Below are 23,880 nucleotides of genomic sequence, written 5' to 3'. Positions count from 1 at the left end.
TCAAAAATGGTTTTCAGATGAGCTGCCGTCAAGATGTTGGCAGCAGTCAGTATCCACCCATCCAGTGCTTCTGGGTGCTCAGTGGACCAGCTCCCCAGTGCCTAGAGGCCCGGTTTGGGTCTGCACAGACTCACACAAACAGCCTGTCCTTCCAGAAAACTACATCAACAATGGAGTGAGGAGAGGGAATGGACCCACTCAGCTTGGGGATTTGGGGCCCATGGAGTGACTCAGGCTTTAGTTACAAAGCAAAACACTGGGGCTTAGTCCCCCCAAACATTGCTGTCCTTCAGCGAGTGTGTGTGTGTGTGTGTGTGTGTGTGTGTGTGTGTGTGTGTGTGTGTGTGTGTGTGTGTGTGTGTGTGTGTGTGTGTGTGTGTGTGTGTGTGTGTGTGTGTGTGTGTGTGTGTGTGTGTGTGTGTGTGTGGCCTGCACATCAGAATTCACAATTTGATACAGTCAGCCCACACTCAGCTCCGAAGGAAACAAAACCATTAGCAAAAAAGTAAAAAGCAAAAAAAATGAGTTGAAAGCAAAAATAAAGTAGAGAAAGACTAGTAAAAATTGTAAAACATGACCCTGCCATGACTGCCATTCAGCTGTATTAGATGATGAAAACGTTCCAATATTTCACTAGGGAAACATTGAACCTGTGTTGTGACACATTAGAATTGGCATTATGTTATATTTAATCCACGCATAAGAGAATCTGTCATTTCCTTTTAGTCAGGATAGTCAGTATTGAGGTTCATTGGCCAAAAAAAAGTGTCTTTGTCTCCCTGAATTTCATAACCAGCCGAGCACGTTCCAGACAGTGTTGCCAGATTTTGCGAGAGAAATAAGCAACCAGGTCTATGAAAACAAGTCCAAAAGAAGCGACTGTAGGCCACATTATCACTTTCAACCTATATGCATCGGATATATGAAAATAGCCGATCTACGAGCTCACAACGCGTCACGATGCGGTGCGTTGTGAGCTTGTAGATCTGTTTTTTTTTTTATGAGAAAAGTTAAATAGTTTGAATATTATTTGAAACATTTTAACAACACACATCTAGTACGGGAGTCCCTGGTGCAAAATATTTGCAGATGGGGGTTGCGTGGACAAATACATATTCATTTGATTTGAAAATGTTTGAGAAACATTAGGAAACAATGTGTCAACAACAAAATAAGCAACTGAACTTTAGAAACAAGCCCAAAAAACCTGTGGCACTGTGCTGCATGTCATCCCCGTTTTCCCGCCTTTCATGTCTCTCTCTCTCACTGTCACTATCAGAAACAAAGCTGAAAACCCCCCAAAACTAACTACATTAAGTAATTAAGCCCATGCCAAATGTTAATGCGGGATTCCCGTCCTCTCTAGGGTGGCCATATGGTGACAACCCCTATTTGTAGCTTTGAACCAAGGTCTGACACCACTGTTGCAAAATCTTAACTCATCTTAACTCATCTCATTTTGCTTCCATCCTCCAGGGTCCTATATCTCCTACTGGCTGCTTCAGGGGCCAATCAAAATTACTCCGCCACAACAAAGACCTCCCACCTCAAAGGGGACTAGCAGCATTTAAAGGGAAAATGACAGCTTCGTATCACCAGTTACCAGTTAAAAAAAGCAGAAATAAAACAAACAAGATGACATTTTCTCTCTGATGTAACAGCAGGGAAAATAAACTGTGAACTGCTATTTGAGGCATGACCTTCTCTGACTGGGAGAACGGCAGAAGGCTTTGATTTGAGAATGAATAATAACATCTTACATCTTAATGTGCGTGATATGTTTGCCACACAGTTTGAATGTCTCCCTCTGTTTAGAATACCATGAACTTTCTTTCTCTCTGTGCCAGTTTCATGTCTGTCTGTCTTTCCATCTTCCTCCGTTTCTCTCTCTCCCTCTCTCTCTAATCTCTGAAAAATAGTACCTGTATAGTTTGTGTGGATCATTAAGACCAGTCTGTCTGACTCAGGGGCAAATTTTTTATGTTAAAACCACATTAACGTTTAAAACAAAACCATAATTTTGGTGTAATACACTCAGTGGAACTTGTGTTTGGGATGCTTCATGCTTCATACAAGTCAAGAAATTAGAGGAACGGACAAAAAAAAGGAGTAAAACAGAAACGAGGGAGAAGGCTCAAAAAGGCTTTTGCAGGGGTGACGGACCCTGTGGAGAACCTCCAGAGTATACAGACAACTGGGAAGTTTTGACCGCTATAGCACGGCTATAGCGGTCAAAGTCCAAGCTACGTTCAAAGCATTCTGAGCTGTCTCTCGTTAAGACGAGATTTTTAATAAGATTCATGACAAAATTGCTGGCGTTGAGGCGAGAAATAGTGACGCTCAAAGCCGAAAATTACTCTGCAATGGCTAAGCTGACGGCCCGAATTACATCTGATAGTGAAAGGATAGAGGGGCCAGAAGATTCGGCGACAAACACCTCGGCTGCTGTCGTGGAATTGGAAACTCTTTCAGTCAACCTTCAGAAAAGTGCTTAGACCCGGAGGGACATTCAAAGGGACTGAATCTGACAATCATAGTTGTGAAAAGAGGGGGGGGGGGGGGAGAACATGGGCATAAAACCAGGACTGAAAATTGCTGAAGGAATAGCTACAACTGGATGATTATCCAGTGATAGACGGAACACCATACAAATGTCAGGAGACAAGTAGGCCTGTCACAATTATTACATAATTGCCTAATTGCAAATGATTCGAGATCATCTCAAATTATTTTGCATAATCATTTTGCATAATAATCGTTTCCATGTTGGAAGACATTCATATAGTTTCAAAGATTTTCAAAAAGTAGTGGAAATAGCCGATCTACAAGTTCACAACGCGTCGCGACGCGTTGTGAGCTTGTAGATCTGCTATTTCCACTATTAATGTTTTTCTTTAAGTTATTTGTCATTTCTGCCCTGAGCAACTTCAAATCCTAAAATCCAAACAGAATTTTATTTTTTATTCATATGTGTTACATTTATTTGTGTGACAATTAATCATCATGTAAAATGTCATAATCGTGACAGGCCTAGAAACGATGGATACTGAGCCACGTGACATTTGATTCAGAAGGTACATTATGGCCGTGCTGTTGAGGAAATACTGCATAAGGTGGCAACCAACAGGATCCAAACATTACAAGGACAATAGCAGATCCAAATCTTCAGAGACCTTCCACATGCAAAAAAGCTTTTACCACAGCCAGGAATCTACTACGAGTCAAACCCGGAGTCAATTTTGGACTTTTATGCCCAGCCAAGTGACGCACAACGGAACCGAAAAGGCTTTTTACTGATCCAGAGGAGGTCTGTCTAATCGCCGAGTCTCTTCGGGGGACCGGGGCGGAACTGACTGTTTTCCCACAAAAACACTCAAACAACGGAGAGGGTCCTCCATGTGCAATAGAGGGATGAGGTAATGAATCGAAATAGAAGGACACATACTTTCATTGCGTCATAGAGAGACACTCAATCTCAAACGTACGCGTACGTTCATGTGCACCGCATTCTCACTCCCAAGACAGCAAACGGGTGACTCCTTGGGACGGACGTCCCAAGAAGTCAAAAGTTTGACTGGAAGGGGGGGGCTGAAACGGAACATGTTGACTAGGGGGATATGAGTTACGATTCTGTCCCTATCAGCGCTGAGTCGGCTGAAGCAGACTCGCTCGGCGACTCGCTCGTCTGACGGCTCGCTCAGCGGTGCCTCTCGTGGCTCAAGTCCGCTTTAACTGTTTTTAGCAGACCCTTTTACGTCTTGGTTTAGAGAGCGGCCTGTTTGGGAGTGAGAGTGTGTTGTACAGGGATGTCAATAATGATAAGGATACTGGTTAAATAAATGGGTAATAACTGTGATTATAATATTCTATTCAAAGTTTTCTTTCGCGACTAGAGTATTGTAATTGAGGAAGTCATTTTAAATTCAGCGACTGTCATGATAATTATGTTTCGTTTTAATCCACCCTAGAATGGAGGTTTTCAGATTCTGGATTTTGATTTTATATAGATTTTAGTTGAAGTTTTGTATTGACAGCCAGGCCTATGTTACCGTCATCGAATAAAGAAAGGCACAGGATGTAAGTTTAGTTACAGGAGAGGTTATAGATTCAAGTTTGGATTTAATATATCTTTTGCGAACTGCTTTTGGTGTGACTGACATGACAATGATGATGACACATAATTACATTTCTGATTAGAAGCTCGGTTTGTTGCTAATTGCAAATTACAATATACATACAGTTAGTGTTAGAGAGTTAGGGTCTGTGCTATTGAAAATAGCATATCTACAAGCTCACAATGCGTCACATTTTGCGACGCGTTGTGAGCTTGTAGATTTTCAAATAGCCAAAGGGCTATTGTGGGCTGAAGTGGTTTGTAATAATAATCAAAATGTACGAAGTAACTAAAGTTTTCAAATAATTGTAGTGCAGTAAAAGTACAATATTTGTCTCTTGAGATGTAGTGGAGTAGTAAAAGTATAGGAAATTGGAAATACTCAAGTAAAGTGAAAGTACCTCAAAAATGTTATACAGTACTTGAGTAGATGTACTTAGTTACTACACGCTTTGGTTGAGATTCTTTTTCTTTTTTGCTCTCGTTTCTATTCAAAAAATATAACGCTTCTTAACAAATGTATTTGAAACAGACCAGTGTGAGTCCTCCTGAAACAGATTTACATCCTCCTCCTTCACCATAAACAACAGCCTGCTGGTAGTAATGAAGTAATGAAGGTTCTTTATGGAGCTGTGCAAACGCACTCCCTCCTGTGCAACATAACAACACTCGCATGTTAAGGCTGAGGTCATTGCCCATAAAGACAGGATGAATGCTTCTCTCCCCCTGGCCTAACACCATCCCATCCCAAACCAAATACACACTCCTTTCAGCGTTGCCATGTCCGCCTTTTATAAGCAACTTTGGGCTTCTTTTTATGGAAAGTTGGTTGTAAATATTGGTAGTTGCGGGTTGAGTTTTTTTGGGCTTGTTTCTGAAGTGTATGTATAGTTGCTTATTTGGGCTTGTTTCCAAATGTTGTTTAACCAGTGGTTCTTAAACATTTTCATGGTAAGGATCCCCAGATTAATAAGTATTAACCCCCCATCTGAAAATATTTTGTGCCAGGGACATCCCCCCCCGCCCCCCAAAATAGCAGATCTACAAGCTCACAACACGTCACAGCTTGTAGATCAGCTATTTTCAAATAGCCGCCGTAGCCTAGTCGCTTCTTTTGGGCTTGTTTTCATAGACCTGGTTGCTTATTTCTCTCACACAATCTGGCAACACTGCCTCCTTTCTATTCACCTCCTATGCTGATGACAGCCCGGGCTTAAGGCCCTTACACACCGGGGGCGAATTTTTCATGCGAATAATATGTTTTTTTTTAAAAACCTTATAAAGTCAATGCAAGCTTCCATGGAGCGAAAAAGCGAAGCGAAAAAGCTTCTTTTAATTATTCGGAATGAGTCAGAATTGTGCGTATACTCGCATAATCGCTGGTGTAATGACCTAGTGTGCATATACGTACATATCGTCTCTGTCGGGTGGAAACCTCATATGTCCAAAACTGTTACTTTTCAGGATTCAAATCTGCAAGTTCGAAACGCGTTGCTTCACACCGTGTCTGCTACTTTTGATGCTTTTATGTGACGCTGTCAGTGGTGGAAAGTAACTAGTACATTTACTTAAGTACTGTACTTAAGTACAATTTTGAGGTAGGCCTATTTGTACTTTACTTGAATATTTCCAATTTCCAATACTACTCCACTACATCTCAGAGTGGAGTAGAATGTTGTTTTACTCCACTACAATTATTTGAAAACTTTAGTTACTAGTTACTTTTCAGACATAAATTATGATATTAAGAAACATATATTAACCACTTTAGCCCTATTTTATACCTAGCCTATTTGAAAATAGACGATCTACAAGCTCACAACGCGTCGCGATGCGACGCGTTGTGAGCTTGTAGATCTGTTATTTTCAAACATTTTAGTACTTTTACTTTTGGTACTTTAAGTACATTTTGATGCCAATACTTTTGTACTTTTACTCAAGTCAATTTTTAATTCTGGACTTTTACTTGGAACACAGTATATCTATATTGCAGTATGGGTACTTTTACTTAAGTAAAGAATTGGAGTACGCTGTAGTATGATCAAGTACGAAGAAACACAAAAAGTTAGAACACAGAGATAGGGGGTTTCTGCCCGACAGCAGAGAGAGAGATCAGCGAGACCAGCTCCATGTGTTATCAAAAACAGCTCCATATGTTATCATCCATAAGGTTCTGCTTAGATTATGCACATGGAGCATCTACTGTATGCACATGCACACTAATGCACACACGGCAGCCAAGTCCTTGGCATGGCATGGCTTTGGCTACGTATCCGTGGTTACGTAGTGTGATATTTGGGGTATATTTATGAGCATGAACACATTTATAATTGCTTCTGCTATGTCATTTCACATTCAATCTTCCAACATATCCCCAGCTTTTCTATCGTATTCTATGACAAAAGTTTGACATGGGAATGCATAGCAAGCGTTGCCAAAAGTTTCTGTGGATTTCTTCTGCTTGCTCTTTCTTTTATACCTTATATACTCTGGGGGAAACCGTTGCTGTTTTAACCCTATCACTTGAGATTTACTGAACGTGGTGCTGACAAGGATTCTAAGGTTATTTTAACAGTGGCACTTATGCCTAATTTATACTCGTATGCGTTATAATGTCCCGGGCCAAAAACAGCCAATCTATAAGCTCACACAAACGCATGGCAGTTCAACTAAGTATAAATCAGAGCTTTACTGTCTGGATATAACAGTGTCAGCTTAATGCTTGGACTGTAAAACTATAGTGCCTGGTCTGCCTCAAGAGCTGCAGCGAAAGAAACGCGCTGCCAGCCTCAAAGCATTGAAGTCAGAAAAGAGCAGAGCAGATTTTTTTGAGCTAGTTCACAGGAAGCAGGTTGGACGACAGCCCCCATGGACCCAGCGGTTTTTACAGGCCAGACGCACATAAGCCAAACTCATCACTAAATCTCAGCCACCTCCGTCAGCGACACAGCCACATGGAGGGAGCGCTGGGCTGGCCCTCCATCAGCCATATGGAGGGATCGCTGGGCTGGCCTGGACTGGCCTCCACCACCGATACAGCAGTTCCACACTCACTGGCAGAATAACTAAGGCAGATCTGCTGTGGACCAGTGTTGGAAGAAGTACTAATTTTTTTTACTTAAAGGAGTAGTTGACCCAAAAAATTACTTGTTTTCTATCAATTACACACCCCATGAAGCCTTGAATTTGTCACATACCTATGTAGCGGCAGAGACGCAATTGAGTCTCTGAGTCTCCTATTGACCGATGACCCAGTCATCAAATTATTGGCTCAGGAATTCGACAAATTCAAGGCTTCAATGGCAGTGTAATTGATAGAAAATAAGTATTTGTTTTGGGTGAACTATTCCTTTAAGTAAAAGTAGCAATACCACAATGTCGAAATACCTTGTTGCAAGTAAAAGTCTGGTATTCAAAATTTACTTGAGTAAAAGTACAAAAGTATTGGCATCAAAATATACTTAAAGTACCAAATGTAAAAGTACTATTACGCAGAATGTCCCATTTCACAAGTTTTCAAAATGTGTAGGAATCTTTTGAAAATAGCAGATCTACAAGCTCACAACGCGTGCACTTAAGCACAGCAACTGAGTACATGTACTTAGTTACTTTCCACCACAGAGAATAACACAGGCAGATGTGCTGCGGACACACGCTAACGTTCTCTATTTGACCAAGCTGCTGGCGTCACTCGTGGTTTGTGTGTCGGCGAGGTTTTATGGTTATCCCGGAGTAAAGCCACTCTGTGATTTCAGGGTTTTAAGGTTAGCTTGTAATAAGTAGCTCTGTCATTTAACCGGGAGATTGACAGAACATGGAGGTTGATGTAAAATGCCAAAGAAACTGTGGTCTGTCTGAGGAATTGGGTTGATATAGGTCGATGATATTCTTTTCCCTTTATTTTGCCATGTTTCTCAGTTTATCACATTATGGGACCTAACATTTGTGCAAAGTGTAAATTGCCTTCGGATTATATTATTTCATGGAGGAATTTAGGTCATTTGAAAAGGCAGGAATTTATCAAAAGTGTTGTAAAAAAAAAGGGGAAACCTATTATTATGATGTAAAAAATAATCCAACATTAACTTAACCAGAGATGAAAAGATTTGATTATAACTCCTGTGTGAACTGCAGGATAATTCCGATAGTGTGAGAGTGAGATGAAACCACAAAACAGAAGAACGGTTAACTAACAAAATTGTAGAAGTTTTCCGCCCCATATCCCTGAGCAACCTCCAACATCAACACATCACGATGCAAAAGAATGCACAGGCGTACGGTAAAAAAAAAAGAACGTGGCCTGACTTCTGAGCTAGGTAACAATGGAAAAGGCTCTGCCGCGGTGCATCGTGGGTGGGTGTCGGACATCATTCTGGGTGGCCCGTCATATCTGTGGTCGGACACAGAAAAAGAAGGGGGCGGTTGGGGGGAGGGGGGATGCCTGTCAGTCTCCATGACAGCGAGCCATCCTCCTTGGTTGCTGCCGGTCAGGGAAAAAAAGGTTTAACCCATTAAGACCCGAGGCCGATTCTACAAAACGCCTTCTAAATCAGTAGTTCTCAAACTTTTTCGTGCCAAGGACCCCCAGAATAATATGTATTTGGACCCCCTCATCTGAAAGTGTTGAAGAGAATATTTGTTTAAAAGAAATTCTAAATATTATAATGTTCAAAAATAGCTTGTATATCTGCTATTTTTGAGAACCACTGTTCTAAACCAACTATTCTAAATCCTAAGAGTTTTCTGAAAAAACGTAGGTTCAAATCTAAAGTGACACAGATGCTTTTCCGGCTTTTAACCCATTGAGGCCTGAGGTTCCGATTCTGCAAAATGTCTTCTACATCCTAACGTTTTTCTGAAAAACGTATGTTTCTATATCAGTGGTTTTCAAACTTTTTCATGTCAAGGACCCCCAAAATCATATGAATTTGGCCGCCGACCTCCATCTCAAAATATGTTGTTCCAGGGACCCCCAGAAGCAAAGAATAGAGTTAAAAATGTTCGCTTTAAACAATATATATTCAAAGGTTTGTACACATTTTCAAGATTTTTCAAAAATAGCAGATCTACAAGCTCGTAGCGCGGCACTCGGTGCCGCGCTATGAGCTTGTATATCTGCTATTTTTGAATAGCCAAAGTGTAAAATAATGCTTTTTTAAGCTTAAATCAAAAAGTGAAACAGATGCGTTCCAGGTCTTAATGGGTTAATGGGTTAAGACTTTTATCTGCCAACTTCCATCCAGGCACAGGAGGACACGCTCCAGACAAGAGAGTGGCACGCGCTTTCTTCTCCCTGTGTCAGAGCTGACGGCATTCTGGCCAATGAAACGAGGCGTCAACCCTCAACCGGAGACGGGAGCCCTCTGCTTGTCAGGACATCTGGGGTGGCGGTGATTCATTTCACAGCGGAGTAAACACCGCTTACTGGAAAGAAACAGTAATCAACACCAGGCAATGGGGCTTACAAATATATCCCCCACCAAAACTGTTTGTTTAGGGTAATGTAGAAGACGGGCTGCAAAAGAACAACCTCTGTGCCGTATTAGTGTTTCCACACAGGCTCCAAATGGCTTACCTCATCGAATTACTCCAAACAACAGGATCTAATTTCCGCAAACATTTCGAGAAGTCACATTCATAAAAACAGCCATACTATGCTGATGATGAAGATATATGGTCACATGTGGTCTAAATATCTTGGCTGATAACGGGGCCACGTTGTGGTGGGAGGTCCACATGTGTGGAATTATTATTCAAACTCGACATGAAGCGCACATTTTTGAAAGAAAACCGTATTATCTTTGGATCGACAACAGCAAAATAATAATACAACAACGTTGTTCCATTTTCACTTGCAATTAACCACACACTGCTGTACTGTGCGACAACGCGCTCGTTGACTCAGAAAGGTGCACAGAAAGGAGTTGGAGTGACTTTTCTGTCTGGAGTCTTGGCCGCGTTGGAAAATGTGATAGTCATTATGTATCCGACAGAGAAGAGGTCTGGAACAGAGCACAGCTCCTCTCTCTCTCTCTCTCTCTGCCTTTGCTCTTTCTTCTCAAAGCAGGAAGCTGTAGGTTGATCTTGGCAGAGCCTCCGCAGTCAATTTCTTTCTTTCATTAACATTTCACAGACTTTGAAAAACACATTCAGGGGTTTTATTACTTATGCTAAAACAGGGAGAAATTAAGAATCCCCAAATTCATCGTTAACGTGTGTGCGTGTATGTGTGTGTGTGTGTGTGTGTGGGAGTGTGTCTGTTCTGCTGCCCGAGGTGCCTGAGAACCTTTTACAGTAAGATACACACATGCACATGCCATGAACCCACAAAAACAGAAACACACACGCGCACACACACACACACGTGGTGGAAAAAGTACCACATTTCACTACGTAAGTAAGAGTATCAATACTGCAATGTAGTTACACTCTGTTAGAAGTAAAAGTCCGTAAAATGTACTTAAGTAAAAGTACAAAAGTATTGGCATCAAAATATACTTAAAGTACCAAAAGTAAAAGTACTCATTATGCAGAATGTCCCCAGTTTCACAATTATGATTGTTATTTTTCTTTTTTTTTTATGAATAAAATGTATTCAAATCTTTTGAAAATAGCAGATCTACGAGATCACATTTTTTTGTGAGCTTGAAGATCTGCTATTGTTAAATGGCCAAAGTTTAAATAGGGCTGAAGTGGTTAATGTACGTTTTATAATAATAATAATTCAAATCAACAAAGTAACTAGTAAGTAACTAAAGTTTTCAAATAATTGTAGTGGAGTAAAAAGTACAATATTTGCCTCTGAGATGTAGTGGAGTAGAAGTGAAAGTATTGAAAATTGGAAATACTCCAGTTAAGTAAAAGTGCCTCAAAATTGTACTTAAGTACAGTACTTGAGTAAATCTACTTAGTTACTTTCCACCACTGTGCGCGCACACACACACACACACACACACACACACACACACACACACACACACACACACACACACACACACACACACACACACACACACACAGACACACACACACACACACACACACACACACACACACACACACACACACACACACACACACATTCTCACACCTATGTTAACAAATACACGTAAGTATGTACACATGCACACACACAGACACTACATTACACCTACACATATGAACTGCATTTATAAATACACACACAGTTCTTGCAGTCACAAACGCACAAACACATTCCATACACAGATTTGCACGCACGCACGCATGCACGCACACGCACACGCACACACACACACACACACACACACACACACACACACACACACACACACACACACACAAGAAGGAGAGGCCAAGTACAGTCCCTGCTGAACAAAAGAACTCCATCTTGCCAAGTGTAATAATACCCTTTTCATGGGAGGCCTTAAAGGTACGCAGGTGCCTTGGAATGCCTTCTATCCATTCTGTTATTATTCATTTAATTCTTAAATCAATGATTCAGGGCCCCCTGCCTGAACAAAAAAAAAGGCCCTTAAGGGGAGGCCATGTTGAACCACGCTCAACCCCTTTTGGAAAGAGCCCTCATCCCAGCAGCATCTGTATGTGGGTCAGCTCAAGGACACTGGGGTTATGAGGTGTGTGAGAGCAAGGGGGGGGGGGGGTTGCTGGTTCTCCTCATTCCAGTCCACACAGCCAGTCAGAGAGAGTCAGCAACACGATGATCACAGAGACTGGATTGAAAATAACGAGCTAACTGCCAGCACATGTGCTCTTCTGGCAAAAACATCACCCATCAACGCCTGCTCTCCACACATCCTCAATTCACATCTCCAAAGTAACCCCCCAATTCAACCCCCCTACCACGCACGTGCATACACGCACGCACACACACACGCACACACACACTCACACACACACACACACACACACACACACACACACACACTAATAAAGGAGTGAGCGAGAGACAGAGGTGAGTTCTAATAAAAGAGCAAAAAAAAAAGCAATTAGAATAGGTCCGGTATATTTAGAACAGACTTTGATGTTAAGCCATTAAAACCAGGAAAGCTGTGGCATTTTAGATTTTAGCGTTGGCTATTCAAAAATAGCAGATATACAAGCTCACAGCGCAAAAAATCCTGAAAGTGTTTGAAAAACTTTCACAAATCTTCTTCCATGGTAATGGACCATACTGGTGGTCTGGCATGTTTAACCCACTACACAGTGTTGGGTCCATTTGGTTCCATTACACTCCTCTGAGTTAAATAAACCTTTAAGGATGTTTTACTGTATGATTAGGATTCACAGTATATCTGAATTACTACAGACCATTCCAAAGCATTTTCATTTTTGAGGATTCCATGTATTTCAGTACAGTATGAACTTGTATACTTGAAACTTGCTTTAGATAGGCAATCCAGCACACACACATACACACACACACACACACACGCACACACACACACACACACACACACACACACACACACACACACACACACACACACACACACACACACACACACACACTTGTCTTTGTCTTACAGTAGTTACGTAATCCCAGAACTAAACAAACGTGAAATCTAAAAAGTAAAGCCATTAATGGAAAAATGTGTACGACATACTGTACCAGTGGTTCTGAAACATTTTCATGTCAAAGACCCCCGAATTGATATATATTTGACCGCGGACCCCCATCTGAAAAGGTTTTGTGCCAGGGACCCCCAGATGGAAAAGATTGGTGTTAAAAAACACCTTCAAGATTTTTCAAAAAAATTCAAAAATAACAGATGTACTAGCTCGCAGCACGGCACGAAGTGACGTACTGTACTGTGAGCTTGTAGATCTGCTATTTTTGAATAGCCAACATATAAATGGATAAGGTGTTGGGTAAAATGATTGTGATGCTCCGTTAACTACTTTTGCTGGGGACCCCCCGGAACATTCCCAAGGACCCCTGGGGGTCCCCGGACCCCACTTTGAGAACCAATGGGATATACTATAGCCGAAGCTGTGTATAGACATTGACATGTATTGATGACAGTATGGTCCTATAGTACCATACACTGTGTGGTACTATATGTTCATTAAGAGCATGTTTTGGGGAGGAAAAAACATACTTAGTATAACATAATTACATCTTCTATGGTCTGCATCTTCTTCCTTTTGGCTACTAAGCATTCAGATATATTTTTTTGTGAGATTCCGACTTGACATGAGTGAATCTTGAAGAGATCATTCACAGCTTCTCTGAATCCACCGTGTGTGTGTGTGTGTGTGTGTGTGTGTGTGTGTGTGTGTGTGTGTGTGTGTGTGTGTGTGTGTGTGTGTGTGTGTGTGTGTGTGTGTGTGTGTGTGTGTGTGTGTGTGTGTGTGTGTGTGTGTGTTTGTGCGTGTGCGTGTGCGTGTGCGTGCGTGCGAGTGTGCGCGTGCGTGCGTGCGTGCGTTAAGCAAGTTGTCCGTCTTCAGATAAACGATCCAGCTGGTTCAATTAACAGTTACAACTCTCACTCCCTCACTCTCCCTTCTCTCACCCGATGACACAAACCCCTACTCACCCCCCCTCCCCTCCACACACACACACACACACACACACACCACAAAACGTGTTCATGCATTCTTATCACTCCACAAACAGATCCTCTCAAGATCTTAAAAAAAAAAAAAAAAAAACTCATGCTATATGCTCTTCCTGCTATGCTCTTTCAACACAAAGCCCTCCACCACCTCGTCTTCCCCACTTCCTTTTTCACTCACTCCCTTCCTGTCTATCTGTCTCCCAGGATGAGATATCCCCTCTCTCTCTGCACCACCTCTTGTTCTCCGACCGTGTGCTCGTTCAGCATGTCGGTGTCTGTTGGCCCTTATCTCCCTCCTCCTCTCCCCCATCTCCCTTCCCCTTCGCCGCAGCCTGTCTGTCCAGAGAGCAGAGCGCTGTGGGATTCCACCCCGATGCGAGGAGGAGGAAAGCCCTGTGGTCCATATATCATTGGATTGTTTACAGCAGGGCCTCGGTCTTAGCAGCCTGCCTCCTCAACTCCCTGCGTGACCTCTGCTTCCCCCGGGGAAATAGAGAGAGAGAGAGAGACAGAGACACGTAAGCTATCCCAGAATGTTGCACTCCCCGAAGTCTGACGTGTGAAATTAAGACACGGACACTGTTGCGTGCCAGATTTTGTGAGAGAAATAAGAGGCCAGGTCTATGAAAGCAAGCCCAAAAGAAGCAACTATACATGGCTACATGAGCACTTTAAACCTATCCATAAATAGATCTTGAAAAGAAAAACATTTAGATGGTGGTCTGCGGAGAAATACATGCAAATGTTTGAGAACTGGTTCAAACAATATATATATTTTTGGAAGCAAGCCAATTTACTAAACTCTAAAAACAAGCCCAAAAAAATGCAACCTACCAAAAACTACCAATAATTACGAGCAACATAAGGCCAAAGTCGCTTATAATAAGCAGGCATGGCAACACTGGACACGGACCAGGTCTCCGGTACACTGACTGACTGGCTGATTAGACTATTATTGTACCTTGGTGTCTTTTTTGAGAATTATACTTAGTTTTTGTGGCCGATGCATCTTTATTTTCAGACCCCTCCTGCAACAAGAATTTCCCCTTCGTGGAAAAGTAAAAAATATTTCGGCCCTCCCAAAGAACCTTTATTTTTCCTATTACATATCGACGATTAGGTTTCGACCACACAAGCCTTAGTGTTTTTTTTCTTCTTTTTTTTTTGTTTCTCACATGAGCTGACACATCTGCTCGCACACACAGGCACACAATCATTATCAAACACACACACACACGCACAAGCATGCATGCACAAACACACATTAAAAGCCCAATATCTTTCCAACACATTCTTCTTCTGTTTCTATAAGGTCTGCTGCATTACTACCGCAGTGCCTCATGTTAGCAGTCGTTTCCCTGGGTGAGTGACTTCAATAAGTGCTTTCCCATCTCTGTCTGCTGTCTCCAGCTCAGTGGGAGGGGCACAGGTGGTTATCTGGATGACTTACGCGGTCAGGTCGGGTCAGGTTGGAGATCAGTCGGTTGGAAGGTGTGAAAAAAAGGTTGCTAAAAGCACCTGAGAGCTGACACAGACAGACGGCTACTATGGTGCTAAAAATAGTCCATGGCTTGATGTCTCTTTTTCAACAACAAGGACGCTGCTATCCGACGGTCGAAAGCCGACCGAGCTTGTTCATTACTTGTATTATACGATTAGACAAACACCACAGTGTCCTCCGGAGACAAGCGTGTTGTCACCTTTTCAGATGCACAAATGCATGTAGCGGTGGCCAAGCATTCACACACATCCACACACGTACACGACACGTGCACATACAGTGCACATCTTGGAAATAAACACTCTGGTGTCTGAAGGAATAAAATCTTAATTAAAGGGATAGTTCACCGCCAAAAATACTTTTTTTTCTATCGATTAGTCACCCCATGGAGACTTGAATTCATGGATATTTTTTAGTTTTTGTCGCTTTCCTAAGCCAATAATTTGATGACCGGCAGCGGTTCCGGTAGGAGACACAAAGACTCTCCATTGTGTCTCCTACCGGAACCGCTGCCTACCGGTCCGCTGGTCATCAAATTATTGGCTTAGGAATGGGACAAAAACAAAGAAATATCCATGAATCGATAGATTCATGGGTGAACTATCCCTTTAAAATCTCTTCAGTAGTGAGGTTGGTGTAAGCACTAAAGAAGGCATCACACACGTTACAACAACAATAATGACTAATAAAAACCTGCTATGGAATTTTTACTGAGAGCCCAACGGACAGAACGGGAGAAAGCCACAACATGGCGCTGCATCTAAAACATAGCACATAGCACAACAAACATGAATATCGTCTCTGTCGGGTGGAAACCTCTGTATATGTGTCCAAAACTGTTACTTTTCAGGATTCAAATTCAATTCAATATGGAGATAAGAGGTTTCTGCCCAACAGCAACGATATGTTGAAGCACACAAGTGCAGTGAGTGGTGTTGCCCGCTCGCTTGGAATTGTATTGTATGCCCACAGAGACTGGTTGGCCAGTGCCGTGGGAACACTCCACTCTAACAGCAAAGCTCATAGCGAAGCACTCTGTGCTGTGCTATGAGCTTGTATATCTGCTATTTTTGAATAGCCAAAGAAATCTTAAAATGACACAGACGCGTTCCCGGTCTCAATCGATTAAAAACCACCAGCTGAACACAAAATACCAATATCTGATTGTCCCAAAAACAATACTGTACGCTTCCCATATTCAGTTCCACATGCGGTGAATAGTAGTGAGAAGGATGAAGTGATAGGTGAGACGCTTGCGTAGGACTGTGGTATACTGTAGTGTGCATTCCTGTGCCAGAGGAAAACCGCTGGACAGAACATAGAACTGAGCCCTGCTGACACAGCTGGCCCTGGGCACGGACACAGACGCTAACTAACACTGTGCTTGGCTAGGAGAAAATGTTCTGGGCCTTGCCTTTGCAAGCAGAGAAACCATAACAAGTGCAGGAAATAGGTCTGCAAGACTCCCAGGTTTCACCCCGGCCACAAGTCGCCTGAGCACCGGCCTCTTCAAAAAACCCAGATGTGTGGGAGAAGGAAATGGAGAGGTAGAGAGAGGGGTTGACAGCCTCCCCATTCAAGGAACATGAGAAAGATCCTGAGGTGTGTGTGTGTGTGTGTGTGTGTGTGTGTGTGTGTGTGTGTGTGTGTGTGTGTGTGTGTGTGTGTGCGTGTGCGTTTGCATGTGTGTGCGTGTGCGTGTGAGAAAGATGGGGTTGTCACAGCGATATCACTATATCGTATGGAATAAAGCATTAGTAAAAGCTCATGACTGAAATCCCATTATTGGTATTATTATCATTTTAAACCTATGTGCTGCTGCCAGCTGTTCTACATTACAGCCAACCAGTTGAAGAAATCACAGATGGAGGCTTTAAAACTTTTGCTTTTATATTACGTTTCTGAGACCATTCATGTTTATGGAAGATGCTTCGGAACATGTATCCTATTGCTAATGTGACCACTTCAAATACTCTTTCATCTTAAAATAACTAATAACCGAGAATGGCTGATCTACAAGCTCACAATACGCCGCGACGTGTTGTGAGCAGACCAAGATAATACATTTTAACCTGGCCTCCCTATTTTGGGCATGTCATTATAGGCGATACTGTCATATGACAAAGTAGGCCATTCATTTATGAAAAAAAAACATAAAAAGTTGAAATATGTGTGGAGTTTGCATGTTCTCCCCGTGTCTCCTAGGGTAGTTAATACCCTCACAAAAACATGTAGTAATCCTGGTCACTATACTGCCTCCCCCTGGTCAGCCGGGGCGCCTGATGGAGGGGAAGGGAACTGGTTGGAATAACGCGTTCCTTCCACGCGTTACGTCCAACCAGGGAAACTCGCCCCTGTCACAAGAAGGTCAGTTGGCTCTCATGCATTGAAGGAGGCATGAGCTCGGCCCTGGGCTCCCTAGGCTGGTGGGGGGAGTGTAGTGCCCAGGATCACTTAGCAAATTGGCACCGGGTGAAAAAAAGGGTTCCAAAATCGAGGGATAAAAATTTTAAAAAAGAAGAAAAAATAGTAATATTTAAATATGGAGATAACATGGTTTCTGCCCGGCAGCGACTGTAATGAGGCCTCTAAATGAAAGCTCTCCAGGGTGCCCAAGGATGTGTGTGTATCATTCAACACGTTCAGTCACGTACCCCAGCTGGCCAAGGATAGTTCGAAACGCGCTATTTCACGCCGTGTTTTGCGCCGTGTTTCGCGCCACGTTTCGAGCCACGCTTCGAGCTTGTGGATCTGCTACTTTTGATGCTTTTGTGTGACGCTGTAGTATGAGTAGGGTGTTAATTTACGGGAAAAAAACACAAAAAGTTAGAATATGGAGATAGGAGGTTTCTGCCCTGCAGCGTAGTGAGATATGAGTTTGACAATGCCTTAATAGATGGCCGATCCCCGGGCGTGTGGTGGTGATGGCCAGCAGAAGGCTCCATCCAGGTTCAAGTCACATTCTGCTTAACTCTTTAATTTCCCAGTTGTAGGGGGGCTGTGTTCAGCTAAAAAGCTCAGGGGGGCCAGTTCTTCCCATTCTAATGGCCTTCTTATGTCAACCCCCAGCAGAAAAATAAATATGTCCAAACCTTGAAAACGGGGGAGGCAGTTCTGAGCTGGCTTCAATTTGGCAGGAAGAGAGATGGGATTACCATATGAATTCACTCAGTGCCTCTCTGTGTGTGTGTGTGTGTGTGTGTGTGTGTGTGTGTGTGTGTGTGTGTGTGTGTGTGTGTGTGTGTGTGTGTGTGTGTGTGTGTGTGTGTGTGTGTGTGTGTGTGTGTGTGTGTGTGTGTGTGTGTGTGTGTGTGTGTATGCGCGTGTGTGTATGAGGCCAGCCCAGAACACACACAGATGCATGCACGCACACACATGCACGCACACGCACACACACACACACACACACACACACACACACATGCACACACACGCACACACACGCACACACGCACACATCTGTGTCTCTGTATATGAATATATGCATGCCCTCTCTTTTGGCATGTGTACGTAAAAAAAAAACCTGATTCCGGATAAGCGGTTGAAGATGGATGGATGGACGGACGGACGTTGGAAAGCGAGAGAGGCAGCCTGAATCAGAAACAGTCCATTCTGTTTAATACATATATCTGTTCTGACACTCAAGAGAGATGAACTGGTGCCGGGGTGACTCGTCCGCACATGTGTCAGCAATTGTACCGACTCCACCAAAAACACATTTCAACATGTGGTCACAAAGTGTTATTTAAGTCATATTTGTTCACATTACACATTCTAATATTCTAACGTGGGACATTTCCAGGTCTGGGCGTTCAGCTCTGCACTGGCAGAACGTTATGATCTGAAGTGAACCTGAGCTCGCCTTGTTTGTGCCTGTGAGTTACACAGCTCTGAAGAACGAAGAGAGACATTTCTGGCAGAATGTTGTGATTTCTATATCTGCCTTACAGATTACCCCAAACCTTCAGGACATCAGCACTGGGAGTTGCACTCGCTAGCTCCGCCTGAGAAATCTGGGATTCCAAACATAGGTTAAAATGAAGGATATATTATGGATATGAATCTTGGTAAGCAACTTCAAGAGCCTTGGAAGATGAAGTGAACCATCTAGGGCATTCGATTGTACGTTTATCTCTTTCAAACGCATTCCTTCTGCGCAGATGATGTCAAGGCATGTCCACGTCCATATCTGCAATCCCACCAGCTCCCCCCAACACACACACACACACACACACACACACACACACACACACACACACACACACACACACACACACACACACACACACACACACACACACACACACACACACACACACACACACACACACACACACACACACACACACACACACACACACACACACACACAATCCTCCAAACCTGGAGCATACCGTAGATCTGGCAGCTTGCATAACGCATTCTATCTCACTCTCGTTCATTTTTTAAGGATTAAGTGTACCATGTTACAGTGTCCAGAGACCCTCCCTTGAGGTTAGTTTTAAACAATGGTCAACAATTTACAACACTGTCCATCTCCCAGTAGAATGCAGTAAATTCAAAGAGAAACAGAAAGCGAACTAGAGTTGTGTTTCTTTGTTCTTGGGACAAATGTAACCAAACGTCTTAACGTTTTACTGGAAGGGGGTACCCTTCATTCTATTAATGGTTGTAAACCAGATTACAACCATTAATAGCTGAAGAATGAGGATGTGTGAGATGGATATTGCATGGATGTGTCCGTCTTCGTCTTGCACAATATGGACTCTGGGGTTCGAGAGCTGGCTCCTCAGACGGGGCCACTCCAAACAGCTGACACGTCCCCCATAGGGTCCGACGGCTCCAAGTGAATACAAGAACGCTCTCCCCAAAACCTGTTCGCCCCGGGTCAAATCCGGTGACCTCGGAACAGGTATTGATTCCTAAACGTAACCTCAGCAAAACTATGCGTAGACATAACCTTATGCCTAAACTTAACCTCAGTAAAACTATGCCAAATAAACATATTCCTAACCTTAACCTCAGTCAAAACAATGCAAGAATACATAAGAACTGCTAGGGGCGAGCGGTCCGCAGAAAAAAATGGGAGCGAGTGGATTTTGGGGCGAGCTTTCCGGTTACCCTCCAAGTCAAACGGCTCTGCCAGAGCCCCTCTCTCTTCCTACAACTCCAACCAAGTCAGGAGTTCATTTGAATAAAGTTAAAAGCTGAGCTGGCCCTGCATGGCTCTCTTCCCCCTGCAGCTCTATAATCTGGCCCTACCAGAGTGATCCTCACACACACGCTCGGAGAAAGACAAACAGGACGCTTCCTCTCGGGTGACACTTTGATGGAGGGAGGGATTGTGTTTTAACACAGTTTGAGTTCGTCTCCATCGACGTCGGGGGAAAACAGAGGGGGGTCCACCCCCCTACCCCCCCCCCCCTCTCCCCTTCAAATCCATCCACTCTCATGGACCTCAGCCCGACTGCATATGAATGACTCATAACTGGAACAACTCCCTAAATAAAACACAGAGACAGAGAGGCTCCCACTCTCAAGTCATTGTTGGATGAACTGCAACAATGATGAGGCACTCGCTCTGTCTCCAAGTGTGTTGTGTGCGTGCATGCTTGGCATGCATGCATGTGTATACGTATGTGTGTGCAATGTGCAGTGTGTTGTAAACCTGACTCATGTTTTGAGTGACAGGATTTTTTAACATATGAAAGTGCAGCATAAGTCACGCTTGACCTGGCGGGGCGGAGAGACTGCTGCTCTGGTCGGGACCTGGGCTGACCCCGGATTCACAGGCTGTCAGCTGCTCTAAACGGTTTTGTTTAACCCAACGCTGTCCGGAGAGAACACATCAGTGACCAGCAGTGTTGTAGTGGTGATTTTTTAACTGGTGGGATGCAATTTTAATGACGTCACGTGCACGCCATGCGCACGACACGCGCACACGCACGCCGCGCGCACGCCACACGCACTTCGCACGCGCACATGAGCACAGAACAGCTCCGGCATTTACCGCAAACGTCACCTCTGTGATTTAGTTCACGAATCCACCAGCCACTGTTATCCAAGCGATCTCCTTGGACTGCTTCAGCACATCTGACAGTATGCTACAGTACTTAGCAGGTCACACAATGGACCATTGATATGCATCCAGCCAGGGTCATTCCTGTGTCAAGTCACGCTGTTGACACTCGGCAGCTTTTGTAAGCCTCGGTGAGAGGTGTGAATGGCTGTTTTTGATCGATACGGCGAGGTATAGACGCACTCTCATGGGTACGCACGTGCATGTTCGCGCATGTGCGTGCTCCCGCTCAAAAGACTGGCGGGACGCTGTGGTACTGCGTGCAATGAGCACTGCAGCACTGGTGACCAGGGACCTCGACACCCAGAAGCACAGGAGAGACGAGGCTCCTACAACCACATTTTGTCTAGTTTGACCAAGAAGACACAGTGTTTCGGCGTCAAGCCTTCTTCAGCGTGTAACACGCTGAAGAAGGCTTGACGCCGAAACACGTCCGTGTGTGCTGTGTTGTCCGTGCTGCATATGAAATAAAAGTACCAGAAGGACTTCGGAGTGCTGGCTATTGCTTTATCTACTGTGAATCTTCGTGAGCCGTGCACCCGTAAACTGCATCATATACTGAGACTGAGAGTGCTCGTTGTTATTTTCTATTGTGACTAATATGCAGGCATTATGGCACAGATGGTGAGCTGTCATACACCCAAAGACAGTCTAACGATTGAAGCTTTTAAAATCAGGCTGATGAGGCAGATGATGATGTTTTTATTGTGAATAAATGGCAGTGAAGAATTTACCATATTACTTTACCTAGTTCTTCTCCAGGGCAAACCTATCTCTAGAAATGCACAGATATGCAAACAAGTGGAAGCACTGGTTAAAGCGGATGCAAGTGATATGTTTTTTTTGGTAAAACATAGTGTTAGTTCAGTGTTACCATCTCTCCAGCTTCTTTAGTAAACAGAAAATAAATCATACCAATTGGGAAACCAATTTTGTGGATCTGATATCATGAGGATGTTCTATTGACATGACTAAATAAAAGTGTTGATAAGACGTTCATGTATTGTTTATTAACATGTGGTGTTACTGTCTTCTACCATAGCGAAGCAGATGGCGTTGTCAGACAATCATTCAAAAATAAAGACAGCGGCCTGGCTTGCACTTACCGAACCTCTTGTATCCAAAAGACTGCACTTCCTCCTCGTCTGCAAAGTCGTCTGTGGGCATAATCAGACACACATGTCACAAAAAAAAGGTCATAATAAATAAACAAGACATTGGGTCTACAGTACTGACATGTGTGCTTAAAACGGCTAGAATAATGTGACTCCACACACTCCGGAGTGTTCATTGAACTCTGAGAGTGTGTACAAACACTCTTTGTTTTACTGTGCAGGTGACCACAGAAGAAAATCTGGATCACAGGCTGTGTTGCAGAATACAATGATGTCTCTTAAGTCGAACAGGGACAGCCAATTAAGCCTGGAGTCAGCAGATAGCGGAAGAAGGTCACGCCAGCTATCAGCTCCCCGTCAAGCCTGCCTGCAGTGTGTGTGTGTGTGTGTGTGTGTGTGTGTGTGTGTGTGTGTGTGTGTGTGTGTGTGTGTGTGTGTGTGTGTGTGTGTGTGTGTGTGTGTGTGTGTGTGTGTGTGTAAGTGTGTGTGTGTTTGTACGTGTGTGGAGAGGAGAGGAGACAGGAGCGGCCAAAGAGCTGTAAAAGCCACAGGCTGCGGTTTCTCTGGGTTGTTGACAGTAAACCTTAATTATGCTCTGCTCTACACTACACTGAAGACCAGGGCAGAGGGGGGGGGGAGAATATCCACTGGTAATGGCAAACAGATGGGGGTCTATGTCGAGCGGACCAGGGGGGCACTATGGGGGGGACAGCAGGCAGGGCCCATGAGAGACAGTCAGAGATATGGTGACGAGGTGGGCTGGGGGCTGGGCCATGAAAACGATATAACAAGTGGTAATAAACCAGACCACCGTGTCATGGCCATTGGTATGTAATTGGTTCTACTTGAATTAGTGTGTGAAATGTGTGACTTGACGTCGTTCTACTGCGGCACTGGTTCACAGTAGAAATCCAGTGTTCCTTTTAACTATGTGCTATCTCGGTTATTGTCAACTTTTAGGGAAAAGGAACGCAAATAATAGGCTATTATAGTGTGCAGCTTCAATGTTTTTTTCAGGCCAAGGACCCCTTAACTGAGAGAGAGATGAAGCAGGGACCCCCACTACATATTGTATAACATTGTGTTGCAGATTAAACTTTTTCATATTTTTCATAGATAGCTTTCATAGACTTGTTTGACAGCACTGTTGTCATCACGGTTGTATTCATGTTCATGTGTATTTATTATCACAAGGCGTTGTGAGCTTGTAGATCGGCTATTTTCAAAATGTTTGCCTCTTTCTTCTATTATTTGACAATATGCCCAATGTTAGACCAGTTTTTATAGTTTGCTGATTACTTTTGATGCAGTAATGGTCTTTTCTCTTTCTTAAAAAGGTCTTAAAAGTCATTAAATTGTCACTTAATTGTCATCTGGGGACCCCCCCCCCAAAAAAAAAGAAATCATGTGGGGACCCCCCTGGGGATCCCGACCCACAGGTTGAGAACCACTGGGCTAAGCTGCTGATACTGACTATGGGATCTTCTATCTTTAGGTCTCTATATACCAAC

General features: G+C 43.5%; 1 protein-coding gene across 3 annotated transcripts in view; it reads right to left on the bottom strand.

Annotated features, from left to right (window-relative positions):
* The window catches only part of LOC308077664 (collectin-12-like), a gene marked incomplete at its 5' end in the record, with an annotated part of 253,537 nt that overhangs the window by 26,707 nt on the left and 202,950 nt on the right, over nt 1-23,880 (bottom strand). For 2 of the 3 annotated variants that reach the window (XM_080418504.1, XM_080418503.1), the window contains one exon: nt 22,361-22,411. In XM_080418504.1, the coding sequence (XP_080274630.1) occupies nt 22,361-22,411 (51 nt within the window). Of the gene's footprint in view, nt 1-22,360; nt 22,422-23,880 lie in introns of those variants that run through there. The other variant, XM_080418502.1, reaches the window with a different exon arrangement.

This window comes from Gymnoscopelus braueri (genome assembly GCF_963280865.1).
Source record: "Gymnoscopelus braueri genome assembly, chromosome: 21".
In the NCBI taxonomy this organism is placed as follows: domain Eukaryota; kingdom Metazoa; phylum Chordata; class Actinopteri; order Myctophiformes; family Myctophidae; genus Gymnoscopelus; species Gymnoscopelus braueri.
This window is presented reverse-complemented; position numbering and strand designations above follow the sequence as displayed.